Source organism: Chironomus tepperi, unplaced genomic scaffold (assembly GCF_022539635.2).
Source record: "Chironomus tepperi strain 1889 unplaced genomic scaffold, CSIRO-AGI_Ctep_v1 contig_196, whole genome shotgun sequence".
NCBI classification, from domain to species: Eukaryota; Metazoa; Arthropoda; class Insecta; order Diptera; family Chironomidae; genus Chironomus; species Chironomus tepperi.
The window spans coordinates 1,393,814-1,411,169 of NW_027226318.1; the positions used below are offsets into that span (position 1 = coordinate 1,393,814).

The 17,356-nt window shown below is 31.4% G+C and overlaps 1 protein-coding gene across 2 annotated transcripts; it reads right to left on the reverse strand.

Moving 5' to 3' along the window:
• Positions 1 to 1,623: 1,623 nt before the first annotated feature.
• On the reverse strand, positions 1,624 to 14,311 carry LOC139090017 (ubiquitin carboxyl-terminal hydrolase Usp2-like). 2 transcript variants are annotated; one of them, XM_070639687.1, is made up of 8 exons: positions 13,964 to 14,311; positions 7,572 to 8,533; positions 4,661 to 5,310; positions 4,259 to 4,511; positions 4,123 to 4,192; positions 3,899 to 4,060; positions 2,800 to 2,878; positions 1,624 to 2,734 (listed from the first exon to the last, which is right to left on the reverse strand). In XM_070639687.1, the coding sequence occupies exons 2-8, from the start codon at positions 8,403 to 8,405 to the stop codon at positions 2,665 to 2,667; spliced, it is 2,118 nt and encodes a 705-aa protein (XP_070495788.1). In that variant the 5' UTR covers positions 8,406 to 8,533; positions 13,964 to 14,311; the 3' UTR covers positions 1,624 to 2,664. The 2 variants fall into 2 exon arrangements, with proteins under 2 accessions (XP_070495788.1, XP_070495789.1); XM_070639688.1 differs by lacking the exon at positions 13,964 to 14,311 and adding an exon at positions 13,195 to 13,639.
• Positions 14,312 to 17,356: the final 3,045 nt, after the last annotated feature.

The following is a 17,356-nucleotide window of genomic DNA, read 5'->3' on the forward strand; positions in this document are numbered from 1 at the left end:
GAAATAATGAAGGGTTGAATACGAACAGGTGGGAATTAAGTTGATTTGATGGATTAAAAATTAAATCCGACGGATTAAAAAAATAAACCTGGAAAATTTGAATTTTGTTAAATTACTTCGCTGACCGTACAGAGCAGCTTTGATCTATGGTTTCTCTCACTTGGGGGTCTATTTCAAGCTGTCCTTTGTCATTTGCTCAAGTGATACACTGTCTTTTAACAGCCTCCTTCCAAGAAATTTTAATAATTGATTAACTTGGATTAAATTTTGACAGATTAAGATTTAATCTGATGGATTTAAGTTTTTCTGGATTAAAATTTGAAAATCCATTTTCGGAATTCCTGAAAGTTTTAAAAATCACTAATTAAGAAAAATTTGAATTAATTTTTTTATATTTTTATTTTTTTAAATCAAATAAAATTCCGTCTTGATGCCTCATATTTTTTTACACATATCTGTTCATTCTTAAAGAATAATTCATGTATTATATTTCATATAAATTAATTACATTTTGTCATACCAATATTCACAATTTAAATCCTTTTTTTTAGTATTTTAAAATTCTCATGTTTAACATAAAAATCGTAAAACAAAGAAAGAAAAATAAATTAATAATAAAATTCAGAAAATATGTTTTAAATTTGTGAAAAAATGAAAAAGTAGCAACATTATTAAATTTAATTATTTTTTTCGTTTTTATCAGTTTTATGTTTCTTACGTTCCTATAGAAAGAGAATAAGAAAGACAAAAAAAAATATTTTTGTGTGGGTCACAAATAAATAACGGTAATAAATATATGTAAATATATATTAATCTATGTATGTGATGTCCTCAAGAATAATAACAATCCTCATTTAACTGGATATTACTTCATTTTTTTTATAGGTATTTAAGTCATTGTTATTGTGGATTCTAAAATATATACTCTTTTTTTTGTTCTATTATTAATATTATTATTATCATTTTTATTAGTATTTTAAGGGATCGTCCACAAATGATGTCCATATTCTTTAAACTCGAGCAGCACGTTGCTGAAAATTTCATTTTTAACCTCAAAGTTAGGCAAAAACAGCCATCAAGGCATCTTCACGTGTTGCTGACAACGCGACTTCTTAGCGACTACTCAGGATATACTGAGCAACTCTTTATATTGGACATCATTAGTAAACGACCCCAATCTAATGAAAATAAATTAGGATGCGAGGCAGGGGCATTCTTATAGTAACTGTCAACGTAAATGAAGCTATGAAGGGATTATTTGGATATTCAGTAATGCTAGTGGCATCGACAGACTTCTTTCGAATTTCAATTTCGATGCTAATCAGACCTTTCTGACTGCTTCCATAAATAATACCTTAATTGGAAAGATTCTCTTATTTCTCCAAAATTCCACTCTTTAGAAACTTCAGGCTACATCCCTACAATATTGGATAGCCTCTCATAGCCTTACCATTACCTAACATCCAAATAATCCCCAAAGTTATTAAGCATCTTATGCAAAAATGATAAATCAACAAAACATAACAAATTATAGTTTAATTTAATTAATATTGCACATTTTTGACTCACAAATGATTATTTACTGTCAAATTCCCCCGGAAGGATCATAAAGCACCTCCAACCTAGCTCAGTTCTGAATCTTTTAATTTTCATTTGATTTTTCTTGGATTAAAAATTTTAGCCTGACTAATTTAAAAATCCAAAAAATAATTGTATGCTGCCTAAGTTCCTGAATTCTTAGATCAACCATCTAAACTAAGCCTGCTGTATAGATTCTATTTTGCATTCCTTAAAATAATAATCATTTGTAAGTCAAAAGTCATTCAGTTTTAGTTAGTTTGGATATTCATAAGGAAAATTTTTTGTAATGACGACTAGAAAAATTCTTGGTTGTTGCATATCCACTTCTGTTGCAGAATAAATTAGCTTCTTTTGTCTTTTGATGTTTACTGGTTCAAAAATCAATAGATTGTGATTTGAAAGGATAAATTGCTGCTGGATCTCATTTTAGAAGGGTTTTGGCATTGATTCCAATACTACAATGTTACTTATTGCCAGCATACGTCACTTAGTGTCAAATTCTAATTTACTGGATCTTTCAATCAAAATTTGAATTAATCAGATCCAGCACCATCAAAACTAATGATTAAAGTCCTCAGCTGCCTAAATTTGAATATCAGCTGATTAATCAGCCAATAAATTACAATTCTGTTGACTTAAAAGTTCAACTGGATCTTAATTTTCATAATCCAGTGACAAAAATAAACTAAATATCATTGATTATTCTGCCCAGAAGTGAATTCCGTCTGTGACTACTTGACTTTATGGTAGCAACAGTTTTTTTTGCATAGACAAAAATATAATTATGGTTTGTAGCACGCGTGTATGGTTGTGTAAAAATAGCAATAATGAATATTAATTTATATACAAATTTCATTAATTAATCTTCGTCATAAATATATTGTTATTTATACCATTAAGGATCAATAGAATAAAAAAAAAATTAGGTAGGCGAGAGAAAAAAGAAGGAAGTTTCGGGGCACATGCATTGGAAGGGGAGGATAGGCTGAGTTATTGTAGGAGAAACAATTAGTTCTTCATAGTGTTAATTAATTCTTTTTTAATGTGTATTTTTTTTTTGGTAGAGCTTTCACTTAAATAATTTTACACTCGTTCGTAGAACAGTAGATAGGCACTCGATGAAACTAATGAACTCTCTCGTGTCTCGCTGACACTGTAAACAAAAAAAGCAAGAGATAAGAATTAAAAAGGTCAAGCATGACATGTCCAAAAACTTACAAGTTATCATTGTATTCGAACCACTTTTTAGTGACGGGATGTTTGCAGCTAGCGACGTAATGACCTCCATGAGTGGATCCTTAAATGAAATACACAAAAAATATCCAAAATGTAAAAAACCGTTACAAAAAAAAAATTCAAAAAAATGAAATTCCAGCAAAAAGTTTACGGTATGATTGTATTGATTGGGCTGTCATTGGCGGAATCACTCTGGTTCGCAATCCGCGATACTGCATCGCCACGGAAAGTTTTGACTGCTCTCTTACGATTCTAGTCCGGTGCCCTTCTCCTTAGCAACCTAGATAGTCTAGCCTCCGCCAAACTACCTATGTTGATGACAAGCTTACCGCGGACAAACCGTCAACATGCCCGATCAACAAGCAGTGCTCCCAACCTCAAATCAACCACATAAACAAACCTCTCAGAAGCTGAGATTACAGAGGACGCCACACCTCCAGTTGGAGATTGCATGGCTAAAATCCATACTCATTTTGATTTCGCACAGAAATGGTTTTGTGAAGTATATACGGAGAAGTAAAAAAATCAACACGAAATACTTTTTTTGCTCCAATTTCATACAATGTTCAATGAAGCAAAAAACCGTTACAAAAAAATTCAAAAAAAAATGAAAGAAATTCCAGCAAAAAGTTTACAGTATGATTATATTGATTGGGCTGTCATTGGCGGAATCACTCTGGTTCGCCATCCGCGATACTGCATCGCCACGGAAAGTTTTGACTGCTCTCTTACGATTCTAGTCCGGTGCCCTTCTCCTTAGCAACCTAGATAGTCTAACCTCCGCTAAACTACCTATGTTGATGACAAGCTTACCGCGGACAAACCGTCAACATGCCCGATCAACAAGCAGTGCTCCCAACCTCAAATCAATCATATAAACCAACCTCCCAGAAGCTGAGATTACAGAGGACGCCACACCTCCAGTTGAAGAAATGCTTGGCTAAAATCCATACACATTTTAATTTCAACCAGATATATTCTTGTGAAGTATATAATTCAGAAGAAAATTCAGCCCGAAATACTTTTTTGCTCAAATTTCATTTCTCAGTCGTTTCAGTTCCATTTTTCATGACATTCTTACCCATGTGATTGGAGATTCCATAAAGTGAATAAATTGGTGGTGAATCTGTTTTCTCCATTGAATCAGCAGCATATGGAGTTAAATCAAGCTCACCAATACCCGTTGGAAATTCGACAATATTTGTTAATTTTGTCCAACGCATCTCAGAGAATCTCTTTAAATCTACAAAGATAAAGTTATGCTGGATATATGCTTGATTATACTCAAATGTCATTAGAACTTACGTATTACTAAATATTTTGGGAAACTCTGAATTGTGAACCATTTAATGCATTTTCTAGTTGTTTTACAGAACTAAAAAGTAAGGAACAAACATATTAATCCACAGACCATAAACATCCACAAGAAGCATCAACTCACATCACAGTAAGGCATTTCATTTCCATCTAAGACATCTTTTACAGTAAACATTTCCAGACATTTATCTAATTTGCAATTTGGTGTTGAAGGAACTGGCACACTTAAATCCCAAAATGGATCAAACATAACACTTGTCTTTTCACAATGCGTACAGTACAATGAGCTCTTTAATTGTCCAACGAATAAATCTTTAATGAGTGAATTTTCACGTTTTGTATACCAATCCCACATTTCACGAGATTTCTCCAAGTCGCTGGATATGGGAGAGAGAAACGAATTTTGAACTTGAATTTAACGGAAAAATAAATTTTAAATTTTTGAACCTAAAACCGTACAAAGTATTTTGTAAGGTTCTAAAATTCAAAAAATTTAACGGCTTTTTTCAAAAAAATTAAGGCTCACCTCATGTCCTCGTCAATGTGAAGCGAAACTTTCTGTCCACCTTTATTAAGAGCACCGTGCAAGGCATCAAGTAAATATCTAAGAAATTCTTGCGAATCTTGTTGTGCTGATCCACTGTACATACGATATTTACTACTCAATGCCATTTTTAAGTCTGATGGATTGACACTTTTTGCACCAGGCTGCCACATTTGATTTATTAATTTACAGTATTCAGACCATATTTTTTGATCTTTAGACGATGACGATGAGCCTTTATCGACAACAGCTGATGATGCAGATGAGGAACGAGCAAATTTCGTCAAGTCTTGTGTATGACTTAAGCATTGAAGTACCGAATTCATAAAGCATGTATTCCCTATATTCCATAATCCACATTGTCCCTCAACTAAGCTTGATGTCTTTCGATCATAAGCATTATCACGTCCTGGAGATTTTGATGGTGAAACATTCGGTGCTCTATATCCACCAGCTGCATAACTTGATAATCCATTCGATCTTGATTCACCGTCCAATTTATTCTTACTATCGCTCAATTTTGAATCACCTAATGAACTACGTCCAGAATAAAGTGAGGCGCCCGACGTATAATCACGATCCCACGTTCTTGTTGTCGTTGGTAGTGCATTTCTCAAGGCAACACTCCGAATCTGGAATGAAATATTTTATTTTTTTGTCACATTTTTTCTGTCGTGTTCGTGTAATTTAAAGTCACATCTATTTAAGATTCGCAAAAAATTTTTTAGATGTGCCTGTGTGTTTGTGTCTGTTTTGCAAAAAATTATTTTAGTTGGTTTACGAGAGATATTAAATAAAATTTTTTTTAGAAATTAATGGCAGTAGAAATGAAAAGTTATGAGTTTCCCATTTAATGATATCAGGAAGTAATGAATCTTTAGTATCAAAAGTTTATTTTTAGGTAGATTGAGTTCAGTTATGTTGAAAGAAGACTGACATGGTAATTATGTGATGCTTGATGTCCTCTTGCTAGAGCTTTTATGGTCCAAATCATCTTTTGGTTCAAAGTTCCAAATCTTTGTTTACCAAAATTTTGAATTTGAAATTTCGTTTTTCGGCAATTTTAGTGTTAAAATAACTTAAAATACATCCTAATATTGATCTTCCATTGCTTAATGATCTTGAGATTGATTTTTTAAAGATCCAGTACAGTTTCAGAGAAATTTATCTTCAAAATTTCCAAATTTATAATTTTCAATACAAATTGTACTAAAGTTTGTTGTACTAAATTCGAAATCTTGTTCTAAAATAGAGAATGCAAACCCAAGCATGAAAGAACATTCCAAGCTCTACATCTGAATATTTTCAACATTATTCACATATAAGTACAGAAAATCCGATAACAAATTAACTGTCGATAGAAATTACATCACTAATTGCCATTTCCAATGGTTTTTCATCACGAAAATTAGTTCCTCAATTTCAAAATATTTGAACCATAAAAATCATCTACTGACTGCACGCTATTAATAAACATCACAGACCATCGAAAAATTAATCTTTATGAGATTCGCAATAATTTCCCGACGAGCAGAAAAATTGGAAAAATGTATCAAAAAAATATAGGAACTTAATGACCTCTGCCATTGTATCGTATTAATGAATAGAAGCTGCTCGAATGATATTTTATTGCCATAACCGTATGAGACATTATGGCAAAAATATATTTTAATTGTCTATATAACAAAACACATCCACAAACACTACGTCAGATCTAAATCGTCAAGCTTCAAATTCAATTAGCATTCATTTGATGATATCTTCTAAATACAGCATCAAGTAAACACAGCATGAAATAAAAAAAATTCCATATTCACACGTGTTTGTGATTAGTCATAGAATATCACTTTGAAAGCAAAAGTTTTTGTTTATTGAGTTACAAGTGCTGAAAGCTTAATATTTACTCAAATCTGTATTAAGGTTTGCTTTATGTACAAAAAATATCAGCAAAGCAGTCACGACTGGAGGTTTACATTAGCGAAATATTTTTTTTTCTAAAGCATTGTCAACCACGTGTTGAAAGAATTTTTATGGTTGTTGTCAACAAGCTTTTCATTAAGAGTTTGTCTAGACTGTGGAAAGTTTTGTGATAATGTGAGTATCCAGAATTGTTTGATGAAGACCATACTGGATGTTTTTGACTTGAAATGTATCAATTTGGTATTTGGATATGATTTTATAGTGTAAAATAGGCTTGAAGTCATCTAGGGACCCTAGTAAAGCTAGGGATACTCGAAAAACTGACTAATGCCGTACAAAAGCAGTCCGGCATTGTACTTTGAACGCGCACTATGACTAAGATGCGCATTATGATTAAGATGCGCACTATGAACTGAAATTTGAAGATTTTCAAGTTTTATCTGGAATATCTGAACGAAGCTAAAAGACGGAATGACTGTCTAGCACAATGGATTCACCAGTCGATAAATCTAGCTTTAACGAGCATCCAGCTTCTAAAGCAACGCCTCCCAATTCCTAAAACGACAACCAGCATCAAAAGCGAAAATTCCAAAGTATAAAGCACCAAATATGTCAATAATTTATCAAAAGAACCTTCAAGGTCCAACTTGTTAATCCATTAAGAGTAAGGTTATGATTAGTTCTGAATGATAAATCAAGCTCCTAGTACATCCAATTAATAATCCATAAGGGAATGAATCAGTTAGTAATGCATGAATAATTAATGAATCTAATCCAATTGTTAGTACAAATGAGTTCACGACATGTAGATCTGGAAGTAATACATCTCCCATCAATGTACACAAAAAAAAAAATAAATAAATAAAGTCAAACTTCCAACAAAAAAAAAAAAAATAAATAAAAATAGATAAGAAATGGAAGGCCACTCAAGATAGAAGTTTGAAGATCGTCAGTATCAATTTTGAAAATTTACCTCGCTTTTTGGAGTGTGTGTGGGTGTATTATTAAGTGACGTTGTCGATGACGCTGGTGATGTATCACGATTTGACGTGGTCAGTGCCGCATCCGAGAGTGATCGTGAACGTGCCGATTCAAATTTTGTCATATAACGACTTGGACTGTATTTCTCATAAAATTCCATGTCGTCCATTAAGCTCAATTTACTTGACGAGTCACTACTCTTTGCGGATGTACCAACGCCAGAATCCGATGATGATGATGATTTCGTAACATTATTATTACTGTCATATTGATCACGTGATCTACTCAATGAACGTTTACTCAATATTGAGTTATTTAACGACGATGTACCATTAGTTGATGACGATGATGATGATGTATGATGATGATTGTGGACATTGGGTGGTAATGGTGGCAATGTGTCGCAGATTGTGGAATATCTATTGTTACTAGTGTTTTTCTTACTTACACCAATTCTCGTCGATAATGAGTCAGTTCTTTTCTTGTCAAATGCAGAACTGCTATCATACTTGCTGTATGTATCATCATAATCATAACGTGATCGATATGATGATGTTCCACTTGTTGTTCTGTCACTAGCACTTGTTGAGCTACTTGTCGATGATGATCCAAGTGTCGATCGATAATTTCGATATGAGGATGTCGAATCACTTAAATTGTAACGTGATGATGTTGTTGATGGGAGATTTGTTGACGATAATGACGATGATGATGATGATGAATAGTTTGTACTACGATAAGTACCACTACCGATTCCTGAACTTGATGTTGATGATGATGGTGATGTTAAGTAGGAACTATAGCGTCTTGATGATATTACGGGCATTTTTAATATTTTTTTTTCAATGACTACTTTGATAACTTTTTTTAAAAATTCAAATATTTTTTATGTTTTTTTATGAAAATGCTTCACTAATTTTTGGTTTTTAATATCAAATTCGTAACTTAACAGCCCTAAAAGTCAACAGAAATAAACAAAACAAAAAAATAAGAACAAAAAAAGATAATTTTTACCTCACATGACAATGAGAAAAATATAAATTAAAACGAATGAAATTAATTTACGTATACAGGTGCAAGGTTAGAGACAATTTACTTAATTTAATTCATTTTTGGCAGTATGTACGTGAAAGGTGCACAAATGAGAAGGAGGAAGAGGGGACACAATTACATGATCGGATTCAGAAATAGTAATCAAATAATTAAATTTGTTATACTCTCTATTTGACTTTACAGCTATGCATGGTGTAAAATGTGATTAATAATACCATAATAAAAAATTTATCGTTTTGTTGGCAAGACACCGCAATTAAGACTTTAAAGAGCTTCACATTGGATCATATACATACAGGTGTGAATTGTAAAGAAATGATAATAATTGAAATATAATTGAAGCAGTATAAATCATTTACTCTTTTATAAAATGATTACAGTCAGGGTTTGGTAATTGATACTTTAAAGCTACTTCCCGTAGATTAAACGCTGAGTCTCACTTTACTGGATCTTGTAAAAGTTCATTTAATGGATTGCAAATGGTTTTCCTGGATCTTAACAAGTTTATCAAGTCAGGAATTAAACCTTTCCACTAGTTACACAGCGTAATTACATTGAAAAAGATTAAAATTCAAAATTTCAATTCATTGTTTACAAACAAACTGAAATTGAAAATTTGTTAATTTTACAAAATTATGCATAAAATCAAGCTTTTTGAACATCATGCTATTGATCTTCATATGCCAAATATCTTAAAACTTGATAAATCAAAGATCCAGTATTGATAAAATAAACAAAACTATCAAAATTTCTCATTATTATTGAATCTCAACATTCCAAACCCTGGATCTGATAAATTACATTAAATTGATAAAGATAAAGATTAATTAATGGGAAAGTAAACTTTCACTTGATTTATAAATGAGCCAGAAAAATATTTCAATGAAATCTCTTTAATAATTCTACAATGTACGAGAAGCTCAACAATGTATTGATTCAAAGTCTTCATCAATCTTGTGCCTTTCTGCTGCATAACATTAATTATGATATTAGCAAGAAGTAAAAATATGTAAATAAATAATATGGAACACCTATTAAATGCACAGTGGCATGATGAATTCTACAAATTTATTCATGCCTTACTTCATTTCCCTCTTATCAAAGATATTTACTACAGTCAATAATTTATTTTACTATTCCGTAAACATGCACAAATATACACACATATACACACACATGCTGTTCTCATACATTTCATTTAGATGCACAATAATGCGCGAAATTTCTATCCATAATGGGAAAATTGAGAGATAGACGTACAACTTTATTATGATACAAACGTGTGGAAAGCTCATTGGCGCATTATTGTATTAACATGATAGAATGAAGAGAATTGAGAGTGAGAAAATTGTCGACGGAGAGCTTGGAAAGTGTGCAATTGGAAAAGTCACGACAACGATGACTGCGAACGAAAAAAAAAGACTGTCCCATGGTGATGATAATGATGATTTGACTTTTTTTCAAATTCAAAAGACCTTCTAATACATTTTCGTGTCTGTATGTATGTACGCCCGAGAGAAAGAGAATTCTGCATGACCGCCAGACGTATAGATAGGAATTCATAAATAAAAGTTAGTTAATCAAGGTCAGTTTTGGGGAGAATTTCTATAATTAAAGAAGTTTTATCTTTTGTAACTTGATTTGGTTACGTTCATCATTACGTCATGTTAGACAACAAAAGTGTACTCAATGAGCGTCAAGGTGAAAGTCAAGTGCATAATGTGAGTTTTTTTAGAGAGTAAAAGAGTATAGTACAATAATAATTGTCATTATATCTAGTAAGCTAACAAGTTGTATGCTTGTCATGAGTAGCATGACGATTAGAGCTCATATGACACCGAGGAAGAACCTTCACACACTTTTCTTTCACCTTTTTTTTTTTTCATTTTTAAATTCATACTCTCGTACATGAATATTTCGTGTACAGTCAAATCCTACACATTTTTTTGTATTTCATCTTTTATTATTTTTAGATCTTTTTTGCGCCGATTATTTTTTTGTGAAAATGAAAAGAAAAATGTCTCAATAACACTGCGATGATAAATACAAAAGTATGTGCTCGATTCTTGCCACATGACTGGTTATCTTGACTGAATGTTGACTTTTTATTGATTTTTAGTTTTTGGAATTATTCAACGGTTTTTGAGTTTTCAAATTGTGAGTAGAGTTGAGCCCTTTGGAATGTTGTTGTTGTCTTAGATTGTTTTAATTGTTTCTAAACAAAATCTACTTTAATTTAATTATTAGACAGATTGCATTGTTTTTAATTGATCATAGCAATCATATGGTAAGTTAATAACGTGCACTGGCATTTACAATTACAAATATCAGATAGAATATTGTTTGTTTTGACAAATTGTGACAAATTTCAATAATTTTCAATTAAAAAGCCTTAGAAGCATCACTATTCACTAATGAGTAGAGTTTTTACGGCAATAAATCACGAAATTAAAACTATTCACACGATTTGTATTAGACAAAAAATTAACAGGTGTATGTTTTTTTGTTTTTGTTTTGAACATTAGTACTTTTCCACAAATAAATTGCAAAATCATTACAACAGAAATAACCTTTCGAATGTTTACAAGTTAAGTCAAATCCAGTAAATATTTCTCCTTCAAAATTGTTAATTGTGTTGTTTTTATAAACAAGAAAATTCGTAGAAAAATGCAACATTTCATTTCAAATGGATACCGTTGACACCACATAAACAAAACAAAAGCTTATTGCGATTTAAAATTTAAAATATTTCCCAAACATATTCAGTGCATCAACCATCTCTAATGTCATTTCCATGTTATATCCAATGTGTATTTTTTATTGATCAAACTCTTTCAATAATCGCAAACAGAGAGCGAATAATTCAATGTAATATGCTACAACAAGCAGTCAGAGAGAATGAGAAGCATTCTGGCTAGCATTTTTATTCAAATTGCACGAGACAAAACGCGATTTATATTTTGTTGATTGCCACACGAGCCACCCATATATTTCGATTCTTTTTTCATCATCATTTCGATCTATATTTGAATTTATTTCACTGTACACATTTTAATTTCCTTGGATATACATATTCATTTAACTTTATATATATATTTTTTGACTAATAACATTAATTATGAATGAGTTGACAAATTATGAATAAGTCGAAATCCAAGGTATGAGCTATTATTTTGTTGGATATGAAATATTAATGGATTTCATGAAAATATTCTAGTTGCAACTAAGCAAGTGATAAGCAACCTTTTATTTTTCATGGCATACTTTGATGATAGATCTCGACAAACATTAAGCCACAGTTTACCATCACAGAACTAAGCAACTAAGAAATTTAGTTATGTTCAACCTTATTCCATCTTCTATTGCTACACAACTACACTTCCACACAATAATTCCTACATTCCAAGCCAAAAATTCATCAATTTAGACACGCCAATAGAAGCTTGACCCTCCAATTAAAAATGTAACAAACCACTTAAAAAATTGTTTAATTTTCTAGCATAAACAAGGCACAAGAAAAGAAGTATATTGATAAATACACAACAAACAGACTCGCAAAACAGCCGAAGGGCAATGCGACCTTGCCGTGTAGACAATAAACTTGTTTATCAAAGAAATTACTCACAATTTATTCGAAGACTCAATTAATTGGTTAGAAAAAATAATAATCGATACTTATGCCTTGACACCTAATAAAATTGAAAGCGGATTAGGAAGGTTTATGCTTAGGCATGGAAGCCTTAGTCAAGTGCTTATGTTTAAGGGAAAGTTGCTGATTTTGAAAGTTTTGTTGCCTACAAAATCGCTTTATGGAATTAATTTTTATAAATACTTAATTGATTGTCATGGGAACTTGGAATTTACTATTGTGTCGTCAAGTGATATCTGATAGTTACGAGCAGTATGACGTAGTTGCTTAGAGATTGGTTTGTTGACATTTTGGAAGTTGAACTATGGAAGTAGAACCAGAGGTTCTATGGCTTGAAAAGCTTTGTGGATTTTTATGAAGTTTCAACTTTCAATGCTTAAGTACCAGAAGGGAGGGCCTATTTTGCTGTTTATAACTCGAAGTCTACTAAGTTCTACTGGAAGTTGTAAGAAGAATTTAATTTGAGCAACTTAAGCTTCTGTATTGCAACATTGTAGCACTCTTGGAGATACAAAATTCCAGCTTATCATCCACAACATGTAATACATGTCTCAATATTCAACTGATAAATTCATCAAAATCATAAAGAAATAATCATGTCTAGTTTTATGTCCATGTCACAAACACAACCAAATTCTTAAATTCGACTATCAATGAAGTTATGTATATCATCCCTGAAGGGAAATAGCGATGAGTCATCGTCAATAAAAATTTTCTCTCATTTTTTTTCTGCCAGTAATGTAAATTTATGTATTTAGGAAATGCACACTGGAAGTAAAATTAACCTTCACAATGCGTATATAGTAACATACAGTGTAGATGTGTAAGTGAAAATTTGTAGAAAAATGTGTGTAGATATGCAAAAAAAAAATGTGTGTGATTTTTCCTAAGAAAATTTGCCGATTAAACTTACATTTTCTTCGACCATTTTTCCGCCACCTTCACGAAATTCTTAAAAATTTTGACATTTGACGTTGTTGATGACGTAAAAAAATAGATTTATTTCCTACGTACACGACTGTATCTTATATCACAAAAATTGACAGAAGTTTCCCGAAAATATAGCTTGTGTAAATATTAATCTTTGATTCACATGAGAGACTACTTTCACAATAAAATCTATAAAAATTCTTCTTCTTTTAACGATTTTAAGACACACGAAATTTTCATCAAAAGCTTTCTATGATTGAAATTATTTTCACTTTGTAATTTAATCCAGGATTACAAATCATAAGTAGAATATCCAAAAATGAAGGAGAACGATTTGCAGACACACGAAATACTTGATTTAAACCTTTTTTTTACAGCTCCTTGCTTATTTTTCCAACTTTTGAGAAAACTCAAAAAAACGAAACTGAAAAATGATTTTTTTTTTCATTCTCGTAGGAAAGTCAAGAAGAGGAATTAAGTTCTCTCGACACACACACATACAGTCACAAGTCACAGCACATGGGAACGAGACAGCAAACAGAGAAAGAGAGAGAAAAGTGGAAAATGAGAGTGGAAAATTGGCATTGAAAAAAAAAAGGAACAAAAGAACCAGCGATCAAGAGATGAGGTGAGAGGTAGAAGAGAGTTTTGAGACAAAAAGTCTATTTTTATGTAATGAAGTAAGATATAATGAACTAAACGGTCCTGTGTGTATGCACTGTGAATGATTATTTTTAATATTCTCAATTTACCATTTCAGGTGTTATTTTGATTCTTTCAATCTTTTCCATTTCTGTTTCCATTTCCATTTTTAATATAAATAATAAATTTTCACTATATCCTTAAATTACGACTTGATGACTATATCCTTTGGTCACGAGCTAATCATCCAGTGCTCGAATGTTCATTTCTCTTAAGACACACAAGTCAGACTCAATGAATAACAAAAAAAAAAGTTTGCAAACTAAAAATAGAATTTTTATTCACACTGCGAAATTCTGCGACTCTTATTTTTTTATCTTCAAGCGCTAAGCTTTATTACTGCCTTTTTAAATATATTTTTTTATAATACACCGCACGATCGTCAAGTGTAGACTGAGGTTTGATCGCGGAATTTCATTCCAACAGCACATAGACTTTACATTTTTTTTATCTCTCAATTTTTACTTCTCTCAGCAACTCGACACAGCAAGCACGAAGAAGACAAAAAAAAAATTTTCAATGAAAAATTTTCTCAATTTGTAAGAATCTTCGTCGTGTGCTTATTTAGGTCAATGAATTTTTCGCGATCATACCGGTGGCGATCCTCTTTATTGAATGAATTCTACGCAATTATGTGACATTATGTGTGTGTGTCTGTGAAATAGAGCACAAGAGGATTCGGTGTCAGAATCGTGCTGCACTTTTTTGCGAGACATGCAGTTGTGCGACAAACTTTGTGAATATTCACTGACTTACCTGATTATATTCATGTATGACTCAATTGATGTCATCCGACAATTACGCACTAGAGTATTCAAAGAGCGCATCAAATTATAGCATCTGTGTATCAACGTGATTTGCAGTAACATTTGAAATGTCAAATAACTGCTGAGTCATAAGAAGATGTAGGAAAACTAGCATGAAAAACAATTTATTTTACTGTGTTGTGGGTGGAACATCATTTGATGTGCTGGTCATTTGACTTTAAAGAATAATTTTCACATGATTCAATCCGATTCAATGGAGAATCTTTGGGTTTCTTTTGGAAAGGAGTACGGCTTGCTGTATAGCTGAGTATACAACAGATAAGTTATCAGCTCTTAATAAGTCTCATGTGACATGCTGAAAATGCTGAAACAAATTATAAACGAAAGCTCATAGCTGATTCAGATTGGAACCATTAAGGAACTAAGACAGGTCATGTATTGTTGATCTTAAATCTAAAAATCCTTAAAAAATTCAAAATTCGCAAATGATATACAAAAGCTTCAGGTTTCGATTCTGTGTCTACTCAACTGAACTTTGAGCTCTTCCATCGATAGCATCCACAATAATTAAAAAAGCCATTCTCATTTTATAAATTTTTATTTCCTTTCCTCATTATTTTTCAATTTTTTTGTTATAAATTCAGAAATGTTCAGGTCCAATATACATAAATTTACTGGACGTAATTTATTTCACTTCATTTTTCATTTATCAATATGGAAAAACATTCATACATGCTCTTATTTCACTATATATGCTATTACTAAACTTCTTCTTCCTCTTATCGCAATTTTATGATAAATCGAATGAGATGCTCGAATATAACATAGGAAACTACTTGATATAAAAGTGAGAATTTATGATTTTTTAATTTTTTGTTTTCATGCAATGAGTAATTTTATGCTGTATCTCTGATTTATGTAAACTTTATGGTTAATGAACTACAAAAATTCTGTAAAAAACTGTGTTAAATACTTTTCAATTATTTCTCATTTAATATATAATTTATGATCTTTAATCATGAATTTGTGCAGATCAAATTCATAATTGGATGGGAAACAGACCGAGCGACATAGATGAAGAAGGCTTCGATACGGAGATTTTAAAGCTTAAAGCTAAAGCCACGCTTTTAAAGCTTAAAATTAAAGCTATGCTTTTAAAATCTTAAATATAAAGCCACGCTTTTAAGGTTTAAAGCTAAAGCCACACTTTCAAACATGAAGTAAAGCTTTAAAGCTAAAGTCACGCTTTCAAGGCTGAAGCCACACTTTTAAAGATTTGAAGCTAAAACTACGCTTTTAATGCTTTAAACTAAAGCCACGCTTTTGAGTCTTATAACTAAAATGCTCTGTAACGAAGCCTTTTTCATTTGTGTCGCTCGGGCTTGTTTCTAAGAAAATTAATGCAAAGGATAATACAATAGGCAGGGTCAGGGGGAGAAGGGTTTTGTCATAAAACTAATTTTGACTATCCTAATGATGAATTTTCATTAATTATAGCTGCACTAATATTTAACTATCAATTTCTGGTATTTGTAAATATTTCAGGTATTTTTCACCTTCGCTGCAACTAGTCACGAAAATATAACTTGAAGGCTTAAAGAAAAAATCTCATAAATAATTTATTTTCGGTTAATTTTCTTCTCATCATCATTATTACTATGTTAATAATTCTCTCATAAATAAAACGCGACTGTATAAGTAAGAGAGAAAAGCATTTCTTCATATACAGAATGAAACTTGCATGTTTCATGTGTAATGACTGCAAATTTTCCCACGCAACAACAACAACAGCAGCAACAAAAAAAGAAATAAAAATGCAAATGAAGAAAAAAGTTTTGTTTTGTTTCGTAAAATTTTCATTATCATTGCTCGCGTGCACTTTTGTGCATTAATTTTTCATGCAGTTTCGCAATATCAAGCTTTATTTTTATCGCAGCGATATTTGTATTCAATTAGGGAATTATTGAAGTTTACTAGATTGATATAGATTCGAATTTTGTTATAAGAATAAGCCTTGATTAATTGCTGGGACACATGTATGGAAATTAACAGCTGTTTGGGAAGTTTCTATCATGTTAAGTAATACACGAAGTAAGTGAAGCTTTAATTTTGAGTTAGTGACCAATGTTCAATCTTTAAAGCAATTGGGGTAAATTTTGAGTTTCACCCCTCAATTTTACAGCAAATCAAGCAGCCAAGCAGGCTTTTCTAATTTGCCTAAACTTTAGCCTTAATTTTCTTAAATTCAAGATTTTTAAAGTCTTGTTTACTGACTAAAATGTGAAAAATTCCCGCAAAAATGTAAATTCGCATGAAAATTCCCAAATAGCAATTCAAATTCTATAAAACCGTTAAATTTCGAATAATTTCTAGCCGTTAAAATAAATTCTTCAATTTCCTTTGAAATCATTTCACAGACAAAAGATCAAACGAAACAAAAATTCAACTACGTCTAAAATACTCGAGAAAAGCTTTGTGTGACTAACGATCGACCTGATAATATGTATGTAGATTTTCAAAAATGTTTTTTTTTCCTAAATTTTTTTTCTTTTATTTTATTTTTAGTATGTAAGCGTTTTCATTGTTTTTAAGTCAGTTTTTATCTCCTAAATAGATTATTTTAGTTTATTTTTTTCTCGAAAATATAATTCATGACTAATTCGTTTTAGTTGTGTC

Excerpts from the sequence above, each read along its gene's own strand:
- LOC139090017 (XM_070639687.1), bottom strand. The coding sequence starts at position 8,405 with ATGCCCGTAATATCATCAAGACGCTATAGTTCCTACTTAACATCACCA. Across the intron at positions 4,512-4,660 it reads CACATTGACGAGGACATGAG|CGACTTGGAGAAATCTCGTG; the intron begins GTGAGCCTTAAT and ends TCCCATATCCAG. Across the intron at positions 2,735-2,799 it reads TTCGAATACAATGATAACTT|TGTCAGCGAGACACGAGAGA; the intron begins GTAAGTTTTTGG and ends TTTTGTTTACAG.